Consider the following 17,892-nt stretch of genomic DNA (forward strand, 5'->3'; position numbering starts at 1 on the left):
TTCTCTTAATTGTTGCAGTTTTCGTGATTTTGGGCCACTATTATGAACACTTGGGACTCATGGTGGCTATGGAAGAGAAGAAGCTCTTCGAAAAAGGTCAGTAATTACAGCCATAAAGTTTTATCTAGAATTTATGTGTACATTTTTGGTATTATTCGTTATAAAATAACCACTGGCTGCATAATTAATTAACAGGAATTGTCGCAACGGAGAATAAAAGTTTAGTAGAAAATTGTAAAGTTGGAAACAGTAAAAAGATGAAATGGAGAATAATTTCCTGTATGTACCTTTATAATTGTGCAGTCGTCCTACAAGTTAAAAAAAATAGGTATATGTGAAATTAATTTTATTTCATAGCTAAATACATTATACTCTAGTTTGTATACTTTTGACTTGTTAATAAGGCTCAGATACCATATTATATTTACCTTCTTCATTCTTTGTCAATTCATGTAACATCGTTCTTAAAACACTTATATTTCTGCATTTAGTGAAATTATTTATTTGTGACATAACAAATGCAACTAAATTATTTGGGAGACCCAAACTATCCTCTATAGGTAACAAGACGCCGCGCGGAAAATAGCATGCTTCGAAAACTTACGCCTCTCACTGTCAGTAGATATAGCTGCAGATGACGCGCTGCAAAAATGGAGAATTCCCTCAGTTTCGGATTTCGGAAAATAAAAATTTTTCCGAAAAATGCGCAATTGCAACTGAGGAATCACAATAGAAAATTCCACTAAAACGTCAGACTACAAGTTCATCACCCGTTTCATTCGACTATTATCCAAAAATGGACAAAATCCAGAGACCAATTGTCCGAACTAAGGCAGACTTAGTTACAGAACCTATACGGACTGATCAAGGCACGTGATCGAACGTCAACCTTGATGCCGCACAAAAGCTTTCCAAATAAATAGGTACTCATAGGAGGTTGACATAAGCTTCAAGAAGCTTTAAAATTTCCAAGTATTCACAAGAAACTTCAAAAATAGTGCTAGGCAAAGTCTAGAAGACAGTGATATGGATACAAGAATAATCATACTCGAAATGTCCATATTCAGTTGAAAGCCTCAAAAAACCGTGCAATCCCGAGCACGTGTACAAGAATGAAAAAAAGACAATATAAATTAGATTGTTGCCCACATTTCCAGGAACTTACCTCGCTTCCGATGGAGGGCAATCGGCCAGCGCGATGTCCACACCCCCAAGCGTCCGTTGAAACTGGCATGATGAGGAAGGCGGCCAAACATCCCGTTTGTCTCTTTGCCGGCGAGCAGTGGCCGAGAGTCCCAGCACCCCAGGCCATACACGAGTAGCTCGGTAAAAATGCCGGTTCTCCCCATATTAGCGGTAATTCCCGAGTGAATGATGGAATTAGACGACACGGCGCCCAACGTGGGGCTGGAATGTGCAAAACGTCGAGAGAATGTGGAATTAGACGACAATATTTAATTATAATTGTGACAGACTTTTGCAGAATGGAGGACCGCAACAATATAGTAATTTTTTATAAGGCATTTTTTCCGTGTGCCTTATTTTCTCAATATGTTTGCACACTTTTTTGATGTTCCTTTTTACCATAAGGTTTAATTTAATTTAATTTAATTAATTTAATGAAACAATAATTTCCAACAGTTTGTAGGGAATATATTTCCGGCATGCTCATAAAATGTAAAACTGTTCGAATTGTCGTGGCTGCTAATTCATAATTTTCATGAAATTATGCATGACGTATAACAAGATTAATGCGAATTTTACACGCGATCGCCGGTTACGAAACACAGTATAATTGATTTAGTTTAGAATGTAGCCCATGTTTTAGTTAACTCATGAAATTTTTTAATCAACATAAAACATAAACTCTGATGTTCATGTCATAAAGAATATTTAATTTATGAAAAGAGAAAATAGAGCGATATATAATTTACACCCTCGTATTCATGCATGGGACGAATTTTGTGGAAATTGGACTATTAAAAGTTTGTTTATGGTACAAAATTGTATATTGAGTTTGCTACTTAATATATTACGCTACAGTGTAGCACAGGATTGGCAAACTATGTTGGGGAAACTACTGCCAACTACAGCAACTCAGTTTTATGGTTGGTCGCAAATTAGTTTCTGCATAATCGCCAGGCACAGTTTTAAGGACACCCGATAATTACCTCAATTAACATCATTCTTCTCGGTTGATAGACATACAAATACGCCCGCAAAAGCTGAAAACTGAATTTTTTATCTGTTAATAAGCTTTTTACGATTTTTGCTGGACTTTTACGTGGCAAACCTTTCACTAATATGAATAAATGAGTAAAGGCCATCCCAGATACACTTCTATAACATACTCCCTGCTTGTCTATTTATTTGAGCTCATCCGGAGTTGTAAATTAAACAGCCATAGGCGTTTCTAAACCACGGATTCAGAATTTGCGGTTAGATAACTTTGAACGGCTAACATACATAATCCAATGTAAAACATTACTTAACGCAGGGTCATAGTTCACCCCGTATCCACCCGACCCCTTTCTATGCTAGTAAACATATTTAGGAACCCTTTCCGGTTGTAAAAAATCCGGGTTTATTACTGAAAATAGGGTTATAAAACGTATCTAAATGATGTCCACTCTTAGAAGTTTATGTGTGTTGAACTAATTGTTAGTCGAGAATTTATGTGTGTTTAAGTAGGATGGTCTTCGCTTGATGTCTCTAAAAACAGTTTTTTATGCGTAATGAAACTACCAGTATTAGTGACATACCGCGTAGGAAAGTACCGATGGTCTATCTGAAGTTACGTGAGAGCGATAAAGTAAGCCATAGAAATCCATGCAATAGAGAAGGATGGCTATAATGAAAGCGTCTCATAGTCACCGCCCGTTTCGCCCTTCCACAAATAAGATCCACTTCTTATTTGTGGAAGATTACTGTCCTCCCTCACCCTCCTTACTCGCCAGACTTAGTTCCTTGCGATCTTTTCTTATTTCCGAAATTAAAATCAATGCTGAAAGAACGGCGTTTTCAGACTATTGACGACAAGCAAATTAGTCACGGACTTTAAAGTCCATTTCAAATGAAGCTATCCAGGACTGCTTCTCGAAATGGAAATACCGCTGGGAAAAGTTTGTGAATGGTTTGGTTGTGAATGTATAAAATTAATAATAAAGTTTAAAAAAATAAAGTTCGGTCCTTGAAGAAAGTCTATATTTGCTTAATACACGAATTACTATTTTTAAAATTAATCTGTTAATAATTATCTGAATATTAATAGCTATACATTTATTGCAAATAATAAACATTATTGATCTTACTTTAGTCAGTTTAATTAGTTAGCCAACATTCAAGTATAATACATTTATGAAGGTCATTTTATATATTTCAAGATTTTATTGAAATTGTACGAGAAATTCATTGGGAAATATCGGACAGGGGTATACATAACTCTAATAAAACCAGCTGAAAATCGGCTTATTTGGACGAGGGTATCACAGTAATCTAAGCTGATTGGCTTTAGTCTATTCGACAGAGATTTGCACTAAGGATTCCTAGGGAGGGATTCCTTCCTCGTCAGACCTTGTCGAGGTTATCCTGGTGGGGCATAGGATTGACCTGGATGTCTGGATAATATTTGGATTGTGTTTTAAAACAATTGGCATAATTGGAATTTCCATAAATTTTATAATAATAAATAATAAATCACAAGAGGCTTAACGTGGTGTTCCGACATTATTTATCCTAGCGAAATGAACGAACAAGGGAAAGATACAGAAAAGTATCACTTATTTTTAGGCAAGATATGAAGGCCTTTTAAATAATTTATAGAAATGGTATTCTCAAAATATTAACTTTGAAAACAGTCATTAAAAGTTTTGACATATTAATTCTATTTCCTGAGACAAAAACCATTTTAGTTAATTGGTGTGAAAAAGACATTTCCGTTCATGAACAAAAAAGCCTTATACATGTAGCTGACTCTTTCGCTGAAAAATATGCTTCATTTTGCCTGCTTCCCTGTTATCATTGCATTTTGAATCCCACTGAACACATTTGAGGCATAATTAAGAATATTTCTAGAGACTACCGCGATGCTGAAGACTGAGTTGTACTGAAAAATCATTGACAATGTGGAAAGATGTTTTGGAAATGCAACATACAAAGTATGGTCTGCAACAATTCAGCATAATGAAGAAAAAATCCAGGTCTGGTGGAATAGACAAGCGGATTCGAGGATATTCTTCCTCTAGTTATAAATCTGGAAACAGATAATGTCAACAACAGCGACGGTGAATTAAACACTTGAAAATACTGTTATTTCCATAATTCAACGAAATACAAAACTAATGCATGTTCCAAATATGTTTTGTTTTGTATTCCCCGCAATTATTTTCTTGCGTTTGAATAAAAATGTTTACAGTTCGTACGATATATTTGTTGAGATAGAATTCCAAGAAGACCCCTGCGTTACTTTCTTGGAATTAACCGCATTCGACACCTGAGGCGTGTTTCCTCGGTTTCTTCCTAGGAATTCTATCTCAACAAATATTGTACGGATTGTATTATCTTTCCGATCTCAATTGAATACCGATAAGCTAGGAAGTATGTACCAGGTTCGGTCGCTACGCAGCAACTCGAAATATTTGAAAAACTTGTTCCCATATTTATTTAGCCATACCCATATACAGGTCTGGTCGAAATAAACGTGGAGGTGGTAGAAATAATATCCCAGTTGAAGAATGCGCGCGCGGGCAAACGGCGCACAAACACAGCCGCACTGGGCGACCGGCCATAAATTTCAGTTGATGACAAATTGCCTAGCAGTGCAAGGCAGTAATATATTTTAATGAAAATGTAAATGTTTTTGTTATCCCATAACCAAAATTTACCATCAATGTAAGCAAATGGATTGTAAACTTTGCTATGCTATGACTATTATCAAAATCTAATCAAAATTGCTGGTGCATATGACGTACAAAAACTAGTGGCTATAAGAAAAATGATTTGACTTACCCTGACCCCAGGGATGCAGGTAGGAAAAAAAGAACTTCTAGGGAAACACACACGTAGCCCAGAGTTCTCGTCTTACTAGTTTTTTTGGGATAAATATATTCTTCCGCCGGTCAGTGCCGTACTTGCCGCGGTAAATATACGTGTAATTACTACTAAAGCTAAATTAAGTTGATTACTAGATCTAAATTAAATTAACCAAAATAACAAAAGAAACAATTATATTCTACAGCCCATAACCCACAAATAAATAATTACAAAAGATTGAACAATCAATATAATAAAATTGTTTGAGGACATAAATAATTAAAATATGTTGTTTGCCAAATGAACATATAATAGAAATTTTCTACACGTTATATAGATACAAATTATTGTTTTTTACCTTTAGCAGAAAACTTTTTTAAGGACGCCTATGAAACTCATTAAATTTTATTGCTAGGCGTTTTTATACATGTTTAACTGACTTCGGGAAGACTATACCTTCGTTGATAAATATTGTTCATTAGAGGTTTGTGTATATATATGTTTCGAATTCTGTTTTTCTCACAACTTTTCATTTGTTTGGACAATATCCAACCGATTTACTTTACATAATTTCCTTCCCAGTACACCACTTTTTGAAATCATTATAAACTATTTCACGTAGCCTTGCAAATTTTTGAGGAATAAAAAAATATAGCACTTTTTGTGGCTTTCGACACTTCAAGTAACAAAGCAGATGTAACAAATATGGCGACCAAAAATATATCAAATGGCTGTTAATTAATATTTATCATAAATATCAAAATTTGTATTGTATCTTTTGTATTGTTAGCCGAGCTCAAAAAATAAAAGAAAGCAAGCGAAATTTGACAGTGGTGGATCAATTTTGTTCTTAGTATAAATTTGGTTTCGACACAAATTGATACCGGACTAAAATTTCCACAAAATTCTCTAAATAAGTTGGTACATACCATTTGGAAAGCAATATACGAGTCGTGTAATCATGAAATCTAAATTTGCTTTACATTATTTTTCTCTAACTCTAATTTTTCCTTTATTTACAGGTGAATATTTTGTAGTAGGCGTAGACATCGAACAATACGACAACGAAAATCCCACCAAGTACCTCCGCGGCCTACTACGTGACGATATCGATCCCGTCGCGGAGAAGGCTTACAGGAGTTACCTTGGGGTAGTCCCATCCAGTCCTGTCGGCTTTGAGAACTTCACCACGCTGGTCAACTCGTACATGGAAAGGCCGCCTTTTAACTTCCCTAATCCCCTTACTTATTTTGGGGGAGAAAAAAGGGTAAGCACAGACTCGACGGTGGCGAAGAAAATTATATTTGAAAGAATGATATATCCCAGGAATCTATAAACAGATTTGCATGAAATTGCTACAGTTACAAATGAAGACAGGTTTTTTAATTGGTGAAATTTTAGTAAAATCATTTAAGTCAGTGGTCAGTGGCGGTTAGCCGGGGTGCGGCGCCCCTTTTATATATATAAAAAAAAATTACCAATTGAAACAGAATAGAATAGACAAATTTTGTATTAAGGTATACAGGGCGTTGACTATAAGTTTTGCCAAACTTTAATGGCGTATTCTACGTATGAAAATAATGAACTTTTGCTCTGTACAAATTTTTGGCAGGACGCTTCCCTACGGAGATACAGGGTGTTTCAAATATGTATATGATTTTTCCTGTAACTTCACTGACAAAAAATATTTAGTGATAAAATTTGGGGATGACATTTTGTTAGTAGGGACTATTTTTTCATGGATAACTTATTCCAAAATACACTCCAATGGCGTAGTTATTGAGGGCGTAGGGGACCTTTTTTGAAAAAAAGTCGTGCGCCACTGGTTTTTTAAATAATTTTAAATGTTTTTAAATTGTACAATCAATTTGTGGCAATAAATTTATCATTTTCTATCGATTGCTAAATGTGTAACAATAAATTTAACACCCAATATTTTTGAGAGATTTCAAAACACTATACAACGCCACTGTTTTGTGTGTTGCAAAAAGTTTGTTATTTTTCATACAACTAAAACAGATTTTAATGAAAAAAAATTGTTATTGAATTATACAAATATTGAATTAGCAGATATACGTTTTACTTATGGTAGCGCAAATGGCAATGCTAGACAAGTTGAACGACTTTATAGGCAGACTTTTCCAAATCGACGTTGTCCAACAAGGAATACTTTTTCAAGCGTTCACCGTCGAGCTCGTGAAACTGCATGTGTATTGCTACCAAAACGTCGAGCAAGAGAAAGACCTGTTCGTACAGTTCATTTGGAAGACAGAATTTTGGAATCTGTAGATGAAGACCCATCTACCAGTAGCAGACAGATATCAACAGATTTGGGTCTATCACATGTAACAATCTAGAACGTCTTAAGGCGGGTATCCATTTGTGTTAAATGCCGCGTAACGTAACACCGAACATGTTACGTTACAGCTAGTGGAGATGGAAAATTGTTGCATGGTACGTGTAACAAATTTGACACGCGTAACTAATCCGGGACGATCTGTTGTCGGTTTTCAGTCGTCGCATCAAAGGGATGCAACAGTACTTTCTGCCACATGTTGAGACGGGGTTACCCTTTTGGCAACGTTGCCTGTTGCACTTGTGATTTTGTCTTATTTTTTGTTTCGTCAGTCTTTTGTATATGGTTTGGGGTCAGTCTGTTTTCTGCAGTGACTAGGAAGAGTATGTTTTTCTCTGTGTGCCATGAAGTGGAGTAAAGAAAAGATTTCCGGAGATTTCCGTTTCTTATTCTTGAAAATTGTATGATGAATAAAAATATATGACGCTGCTGCTAACTGCAATTGCAGTGACGAATCCATCATTGCAGTCAGGTTCATACTGCGAGTTTATGTTCCTGTGGCGTCTCTTAACCTTATTTTGTTACGTTACGGAATGAATGATATGTCCAAAACCACACACATACTTTCGCAGCGAACCGTGTCACCTTTTGCAACAGGCCGTTACATGTTCGTTGTTACATTACGGAGCATTTCCACAAGTGGATACCCGCCTTTACGTGAGCAGCAATTACGCCCATATCATGTCTAACGAGTATGAAAATGACCATCAACCGAGGATTAAATTTTGTCTGTGGTTTTTACAACAATGCGAACAGCCTAATTTTCAGTTATTAATATTGTTTACCGATGAAGCGAAATTTACCAGGGAAACCATTTCAAGTTGTTATCACAATAACCACCAATGGGCGGATGAAAATCCGCATATTATTTCCCAACGTCGATTCCAAGAAGTTGATTGTACATTTAAAATTATTTAAAAAACCAGTGGCGTACGATTTTTTTTTCAAAAAAGGTCCCCTACTCCCCCAATAACTACGCCACTGGAGTGTATTTTGGAATAAGTAATCCATGAAAAAATTGTTTCTACTAAAAAAATGTCATACCCCAAATTTTATCACTCATTCTTTTATGCTAGTGAAGTTATAGGAAAAATAATATAAATATTTGAAACTTTTAACACCCTGTATCTCTGTATGGAAGCGTCCTATCAAAAATTTTTATAGGGCAAAACTTAATTATTTTCATCGGTAGAAGTTAAAGTTTGTTAAAATTTATCATTAACACCCTGTATACAGAAAAAAACTTATTTATATAAAAATAGTCAAAACAAATTTAAAAGTCAACTTAACAATAAAAGTAATTGTTGGTTAAAAATGAGGTCATTAATTTATAAAAAATCTCTCCACGCCCTAATAAACGAATTTTCTTACTTAATTATAGAAATACTATTTTCCGACAATGAATCCATACCCGTAATATCAAAATTCACCCTGTACATTAAAATATAAATGATTCATTTCAAATTTAAATTATACCCATTTATTAAATTATTATTAAATAAAATACAGTTTTATTTTTGTTTAGTCGAAGAAATTATCCGATTTATCTTTTATTTTCCACTTACATGATTTCTCGTCAGTTTCCATCTCAATAAAATAAATTTTCGACATAACTTAATATCCAGAACTTGAACATAACTGATGCGTTTTATTCGATCAGCGTTTATTATTTAAAATTTACTGGCAATTTCACGTGAAACTCGAATTTTGCGATTCATAAAAATGTAAATTTAAATGGTACAATTTGGTGTACGTTGAGGGTACATTAGATTCGGTCTCAAGATTGAAGTATTTCTGAAGAGAAGAACATTACGTCGCTCTAATGCAATTTCACCTACATTTTTACGTTAAAAGGAATTTTCTTTCAAGAAACGGTAACCTTAATACTGTCTACACTGGTTGAAAGTAGTATTGAATGTTAGGGAGCTTTAGGGCTGACACATTTAGATATTTTCGTATTTTCAGAGAAAATTTACTGGCAAATTTGATACATATAAACTAAGTTTAAAAGTAAGGTACGTAGTGAAAACATTTTTTTTTTTTCTATTTAAGATCAGAGCAGAAGCGGCCTACCTGTACGATGCTGTCCACCTTTACGCTAAGGCCCTGATGAAGGTCATGGATAGAGGTGGAAATCCTAGAAATGGTACAGCTATCATTGATTCCATGAAGGAGACACATTATAAAAGCGCCATGGGGTGAGTAATTCACTATTCAAAAGTTTCCAAAGTCAAGATATTGCTTCAGTATTTTATAAAACGGTTAAAAAAAATAAAAAAAAAACAAGAATTACACATACAATTCTCAGCTGAATCATTTTGTTCGACTCGTTAAATATTTAGATACTATATTGTATTTTTACTTTGCTACCTGCGTTTATCTTTTATTCAATGTTATATAAAATCTTAGTACTTTTTCCACTGTTTAAAAAATATACAGGATGATTCATTAACAATGGGAAAGTCGGAAGCTGAAAATACTACACGTGAAATGGTGACGATTGGCGCAAACATGCCTTATCCGAAAGTTGGTAGTTTCGGAAATACAGGGTGTTGAAAGTTGAAATATTAAATCGTTTTTTTGCGATTATTCTGAAAATATGTAGGTTAAGAACTTGAAAATTTGTGAAACTATATTTTTTTAGGCGACGAATAAGATGCGTGTTGTAATTTCAGCATTGCTCGTAGAGGGCGCCACTTACGACCAATTTTACCGAAAATTTAGTTAATAACTTTTTACCCTGTATATCTAACATGAAACTTGATTCAAAACTTGAAAGAGCAATCATTTTTCCATTAATTGTGTATTCTTGTTCCACTTCGGTATCTCGATCCGTTTTCGAGAAAAATCGATTTAACGAACACTATGTTTTGATAATACCAGAAATTAAAAGCGAAAGAAACCAAGTATTTCTTCGTGTTATTACAACAATTAACAATTAAACAAATAAAATTCGTAATAATTATTTAAAATTAGTGTTCGAAGAATCCACGGTTGACATTTACACACTTTACACAACGTTTTCTGAGAGATCTTCGAGTTTGAAACTACATATTGGGATTGCGTTTGACTTCGTGGGTAGCGATTTGTATTCTTTGCCACAACTCTTCACACGAACCAATAGATTCTTCCAAATAGAAAAATGAAGAGGATTGAAGTCCGGACGTCTGGATGGCCAAGTAAATATGCTTCCACGGCTTGCAGAAGTTCCACTTTATTTAAGAAGAGACATGTGGTTCATGCACGACGGAGTTCCACCGCATTTTTATTGACCAGTGCGTGCATATTTAGATGCAGTTTTTTCAAATCGCTAGATTGGCCATGTAATCATTTTTGCTTGGCCATCCAGAAGTCCGGACTTCAATCCTTTTGATTTTTCTATTTGGCCTCGAATGAAAGACATAGTTTACAAAGAATCTATTGGCTCGTGTGAAGAGTTGTGGCAAAGAATACAAATCGCTGCCAACGAAGTCAGACGCAATCCCAATATGTTGTTTCAAACTCGAAGATCTCAGAAAACGTGCAAAGTGTATCAGTGTCAACAGTGGATTCTTGGAACAATTACTTCAAATCATAATTGAGTATTTTATTTGTTTTATTGTTAATTGTTGTATTAACACGAATAAACACTTGGTTTGTTTCGCTTTTAATTTCTCATATTATCAAAACATAATGTTCGTTAAATCGATTTTTCTCGAAAACGGATCGAGATACCGAAATGAAACAAGAGTACATAGTTAATGGAAAAATGATAGCTCTTTCAGGTTTTGAATCAAGTTTTATGTTAAATATACAGGGTAAAAAGTTATTAACTTTGGTAAAATTGGTCGTAAGTGGCGCCCTCTACGAGCAATGCTGAAATTACAACACGCATCTTATTCGTCGCCTAAAAAAATATAGTTTCACAAATTTTCAAGTTCCTAACCTACATATTTTCAGAATAATCGCAAAAAAAACGATTTAAAATTTTAACTTTCAACACCCTGTATTTCCGAAATTTTCAACTTTCGGATAAGGCATGTTTGCGCCAATCGTCACCATTTCACGTGTAGTATCTTCACCTTCCGACTTTCCCATTGTTAATGAATCACCCTGTATATTGGAATAATAAACAATAGGTCTGTTTTATACTATTTTTAATGGGAAATGGGCAACCAGGAATACAAGGCTATTGCGCTTTTAATACAAACGGTACTGTCACAGTCACAGTCAAACGTTGTGAACTATTTCAACATTACAGAGGGTTATAATTCAACAACTGCACTAATTATTGATCATTACACAGTTTCCGATGATTACATTGTAAGGCAGCCTCGCACTACAATTCGATAAATCGATCGAACCAAGATAACAATGCTATTTGCTGCGGCTATTAACAGAAATCCTGCCATCAAATGGAGAACAACACAATAAAATATAATAATAGCTAACAACGTATTTTCGTGCTTACAAAATTATGATATGACGTGATTTCCCTACCGAGAATTTCACTTGCAAAAGACTATTTACATATACGCACTAATATATGATCCGGCTCGAAGGACCAAATAACAGGCTCACTATTTCTTTAATGCGTTTGTTTTTGGTAGAGTAGATAAAAGACGGGATTAAAAGAAAAATAACAGTAAGTTTCACAGTTAAATTATTTTCTCGGTCGGCAATTCGTTCGACCTACTTTCGATTCTATCTAGTAGGTACTAGTTCTTCAGTTGACGACCTTATTTTGACCGTGCAGGACCATGGTTTTTTGGGTTGTTACGCTGTGGCCTATGTACCTGATCGGCGCCAGATAGATTTACACTGCTTCAATCTTTGACCCTCCGTTGTTGTTCTAGGGCTAGGCTCTGTAGAGGTGAGCCCTCTAAGGTCGCTACGGACGGAACTGCTTTTCAGTTCAATGGTGGTCTTGAACAGAGAGGGAACAAATCGATTATGGATTTCTATATTAAATGTATAATTTATTCAGCTTCATATAACTTATTGAATATTTAGAATTATTTCCATTATAAGCCTCTCTTAAAATTTATATTACTGACGGAATTTCCAATCAACATTTCAATTTCAGAAATTTTAACGTTTTCACGGAGATACATAATGATAAATAAATAACATAATTTCAGGTCTCAATTGCCTTCCAAACTTTCCAGTCGATTTTATTCAAATTAATTTATGCAAATGCCCGGGAAAACCGTATCTAATCAAGTTGCAAATACAAAAAAAACTGCACCCAATCCAATTAAAACTTCATATTGTTCATATTATTTCAATTTTCAGGGTAACTAGAAAGTTCTGCAGCTATATTTAGAGAAAAAAATTGTTAACTAATGTAAAATATTGTGCTATTTCATTATTGCGCAACAATTTATTTCTTTAATTTACTAAATTGATATACAGGTTGTCTCAGAAAACAGTGGTCATATAACAACCACAGATTCGTCAGGTAAAAGTAATTGAATTGAAGTCAACTTACCTCAGTTCAAAAATGCTTCGTTTAACAGCTATATGGTATTGAAATACTTTTGAATTGCATAAAACGCAAAATACCATCTTTATTAGAAACACCCAATCGATTTAAATGCACTTACCCAATTTTCTAAATATTCTGTGGTGTAAAAAGTCTGGATTTTTTAGTAACGATCTTAATCTCTTTAATATCTGCCATTTGACTACAATTTTGATAATTGCTTTTAATTATGTTAACAAATTTTAATTCAGATGGAACGCCATGTCTTTTTTATTTTATAAATATGTATATATCAATTATTCCATAAATTAGGCAAACCGTTTTAGAATTATGTATTTGGAAAATCTGTAGATCCTGGATAGAGGTAAGTTTAGATAAGTCTTCTTATTTAAACCACAAGAATCTGCAGTATATGTACACGGAATATTAGGACCTCCTGTATATACAGTAGGAGATAAAATCAGTTCAGTTTAGTTTAGTCACAGATATGGAACACAACAGATCAAAAAAGTCTACAAGTATAATTAAAAAAATAACAATAAATATCGATATATTAAAAACAAAATAGAAATAAAATTATATATAAATAAAAATAAAAATTTGAAATAGAAATAAATAAACAGGTAGTGCATGTTTCAACAGAAATTTAGTCAATGTTGCATTAAAAATGTCAATGTTAATGCCATGTTTGAATTGTCAGTGTTGCGAGAAACAATTGCTCCGCGAGCTACATGTCCCTACCGGCATTGAATTATACTCGCAACAGCTAGGATCGTTTGTCATCAGTTTAACCTACCAGGCACAGACCGGTTTCGGACTTATTAGTCTTCATCAGTGGGTCATAGGTGCGACAACCGACGTTGCGAGTATAATTCAATGCCGGTAGGGGCATATAGCTCTCGGAGTAGTTGTTTCTTGCAACACTGACAATTCAAACATTGTGTTACGCCCTCTGTGGATGGCAGTCGTGCAACAAAGTACCTGCAGTTAGCAGGTCGCTTCCTACTGTAGCCATTTGAATGTCCGCACGACAGATGGAGCCATTTGGGCTCCCGCGTACCATGTTAATGCAATATTTGTGATACTCAGTAAACATCCTGTAAAGGGGAAGAACGTTTATCATATTATTTACTAGCTTTGTATAGTTTAACCAAATCTCTATATTCTTTGATTCTCAAAACAAAAAAATAGCTTAAAATGACAATAATCATTTTCCATAAATTGGAGGAAGTAGGATTAGAAGAATAAGAAATTTGTTTTAAAAAATAAATATTTTATAAGCTTTTTCTGTGTGTTGTATACTATCTTTATAAATTATTGTCTTTCAAGGGAATATAGTGCAGTTAAAAAAATACACACCTATATTATTTTTTATGTTTACTTATCGGCAATGAAGACGGTATTTTAGTAAAGAAAAAAATATGAAATTACTTCAAATACATTCCCTTGTTATGAAATAAGCTCGATATGAAATGAAAATATGTAAATCATTCCCGAAATAGATATTTTCATGTCTAAAACCATGTACCAGCCTCATTTTTGTAAGGAATTTTATGAATGTGCGTGGACGGTCTTTTAACAAAAAGTTATATAAATTCTAAAGACGTTATTGTCATCAAGAATCCTTAACTTGTCCCAAAATATAAATAACCCAGTGATATATTAATCTATACAGGGTGACTTTGGGAGAATCGCGCCAAACCAGGAATAGATTCTACTCGTCAAAATAAAAAGAAAAAACTCGAATGTTGTTATGCGGTTTTCATCTGTTTTCGAATTATACTCGTAGCGTAATTACAAATTTTAAAAATTTGGAATCAAAGTAGGTATGTCATGTTCCAAGTTCGAAGATAGAATATGCGTCAGTGTCATTTTATGTTTCAATAGTTTAACATTTGATTACACGTTTGTATCAAAGTGTTACAAAATACCAAGAACGTATTCAAATTTAGAATTTGCAAATGTGGTGTTTATGGTGTTATAAAGTTCGCCTCCAAGATCTCCAGACCTCACAGCACTAGATTACTGTTTATGGGGCTGGTTCAGAAATGAAACGTACAAAGTTAGAGTGATTCGGGAGGCACTAATTCGACGTATCATCAATACTGTAGCACTTATTAAAGAAAAATATGCAGCAATCAGGAGAGCTGCAGAAGCCCTTCGTAGACGAAGCAGAAAATGTTTAGAGGTCCAATGATAGTGTCTCTGAACATGGAACGCTATGAATAATAATATAAATATTTTTTTTATTGAAATGTACCTACGTCATAACTTGAAAACAAATGAAAATCGCATAACAACATTTGAGTTTTTTCAAATTACTATAGAATAATATATAGAGCCCATTACTGGAGTTTGGAGCTATTCTCCTGATTCACTCTGTATATTTTTTTTGTATATTTAGGATCTCTATGATCAATTAAGTAAATTTTAAGAAGTTCCACTGATTTATATATTTAGTTTCCCGTTTTTAACGTTAAAAAACCTGAGAAGTTCTGAATTTTGTTATATTTCACCGCACTCTACTTTAAACTCAAAAGCAATTCGAACACAACGTCTACAGTAGTTTGTATTCATTGCATATGATGGTTTTGGCGCTTCTCAGGCAAAGCAGAAAAGCGTTGGGGGCGATCAAGTTATATACAGGATTATTTTTCAATTGAGGAAGATGAATCGAGGTTTAGAGTTCATTCATTCACCCAAAAAATTCTTATTTCTTACACACGGAAACAAAAATGGTGGCAAGTTATCTAAATGTTTTGTTTCCAGCTTTATATTCCCGTCCGGAAACCGACGTTTTATAAATGGATGCCACTTATACGAATAAATATAGTGCTGCTTTCTTCCTTTGTTGTTTTCTGTGGCAAAAGCACAAATGTAATTTAAAAGTGCATCCTATTTGAGTACATATCTATTCTGTTCTTATTTATGTACTTATTCTGCTTTTCACTGCACGTGCCAGGTGTTTTCAGTTTCTCGATGTACGTCCTTATTTTGTATACAGGATGTTTAAAAACTTGGAGAAAATATTGGAAAAGTGAATACCTAAATCAAGTTGTAAACACTTTTGGCAGTTAGAATTTCTCTTTCCTCTTCCTTAATACCTACTGACTTACCACACTGATGCGAGGAAAAATGTTTGGAATCACTAACTTGATTGATGAATCATTTTAATATGTTTATTCACACTTCTTAATTCTCACACCACAGCACACTGTTACAACATAAGTAAAAACAAATGAAGTTTTTATTTAATAATAATAATTAAAATTCGCTTATTGTAAAATTATAACCTCCTCAAAATTGCAAATCCGAAGCCAGCTACGATTTGTTTCCAGTGTTAATTTTTGAAAAATTATTTCACTATTTTTTTATCCGAAATCTAATAACACACCTTATTGTATTGTTATTGAAAAATGGGTAATTTTAACTTTTGCAAGAACAATTTATGCTTTTTCTTTAGTTTTCAGTTAACCTTTAATATAATAGTTTAAAAAATTGTAGTAGGTTGAGCTCAAGGGTACAAATTTAACAAAAATGTCAGGACTTTTGTTCAAAGTAAAACCCACAAATCAAAAATAGCAAAAGAATATTTTTGTCCAGTGGTGTGCTATAATTTTTGACATAGATTTAACCACCGTACCTCATAACTAATCCACTTGTTTTAACTGAGACTTAATTCTATATGTTCATGTTGTTGGCCAAAAAAATTTTTTTTTTCTACAATCATGAATCTTGGGAAAATGGCGAGGTTTCGAAAATATGCTTATTTAGCAAAGTGTCATTCCTAAAATTCGGAACACTGTAGATTCATTACTTGGCCAAATTTCAGTGACAGATTCTACGCCACAAATCAACAAAAACATTGTTTGACTTTATGCGGCTGGTGGCCGAGCGGTTCTAGGCGTCAGTACTTGAATCGATGAATGCCGCTGTCGTGGGTTCGATCCCAGCCGCTGTAAGACCGTAGATCAGCTAGATCGTAAAGAGAAATTAGACACCCTCTCTGCGGGTAAGGTAGGGTGGAAGAACGTTGACTTGGGTCAAAGTGAGAGATTGATACCGGTCGGCGTGTGACCATCCCCCTAATTTATGAGGTTTTCCAGGTTTCCCCCATTCCTGCACCGAATAGTGGCTAGGGCTTACTAACGGTAGTCGTTCCTGGGCGCAAATGCGGCCTACTGAATAATAATATGCCACCCCTTCTCCCGCACAAGTTTCCAACTGCTGGACCAATCCTTGAGATTAGAATGAGGGGTAGAGATATTATTATTATTTTTTATTATTATTTATAAAAAAAAATAATTTGTTTGAATTAGCTTAATATCTTCAAAGTTATTATTATTGAAATAACCACAATGTCTATGAATAAAATTAAGTATTTGTGTAGCTTCCCCCAAATCTGAAATAAACTACAAATTTTCATTAATTTTGTATTTACATCCAATATTATCATTTCCGGATATGCGTTTACAGGAACTTTTTTGTTAATTTGTGTGTGATCTGTTGTTAAAGTTTGGCCAGGTAGTTTAGTTACACCCCGTATAGACTAAATGAATATATTTTGATGTCAGCACTATCGAAGACCATTAAAAATCGTTTAGTTTAAAACCTAACAATAAAAATCCCATTTTCAAATTGAGATCGTATTTTCAAATTGCAACTACTTAAAGTTTAGAGATTAATTTTCCGCGTTTCGTAACTCTTTCCGAACATTTAACTCTGTATATCAATATCTAGCGACCCTAGAATCACGTTTTTAACGAAAAAATTAAACTTCTTTTCAAATACTTGAAAAATCTCCGGATTATCTGTTCCAGAATGATTAACGCTCGCTTTCGAGGAATCTGCTACTTAAATCGATTGGACTGCCGCAGTTTTAAGTTATTTTATGGTTATCAACTCTGTAACTCGAGGTGATAAATATCTATAGATGGATAGCAGCTTTCATCGCATCGGACGGGTGGCTAATAAAAAAATTCCAGTATGCAAAAAATATTGAACGAGCAAATTCAAACGCTGTTGGGGATGTGATGTAAAC

The 17,892-nt window shown here is 34.1% G+C and overlaps 1 protein-coding gene across 1 annotated transcript in view; it reads left to right on the top strand.

Moving 5' to 3' along the window:
- LOC108904225 (guanylate cyclase 32E) overlaps positions 1-17,892 on the top strand; it is a 102,944-nt gene that overhangs the window by 24,843 nt on the left and 60,209 nt on the right. Inside the window, exons 5-7 of the mRNA XM_018706691.1 lie at positions 19-96; positions 6,054-6,298; positions 9,440-9,585. Coding sequence (XP_018562207.1) covers positions 19-96; positions 6,054-6,298; positions 9,440-9,585 — 469 coding nt within the window. The remainder of the gene's footprint in view (positions 1-18; positions 97-6,053; positions 6,299-9,439; positions 9,586-17,892) is intronic.

The sequence above is a fragment of the Anoplophora glabripennis genome, unplaced genomic scaffold, assembly GCF_000390285.2.
Source record: "Anoplophora glabripennis isolate ALB-LARVAE unplaced genomic scaffold, Agla_2.0 scaffold46, whole genome shotgun sequence".
In the NCBI taxonomy this organism is placed as follows: domain Eukaryota; kingdom Metazoa; phylum Arthropoda; class Insecta; order Coleoptera; family Cerambycidae; genus Anoplophora; species Anoplophora glabripennis.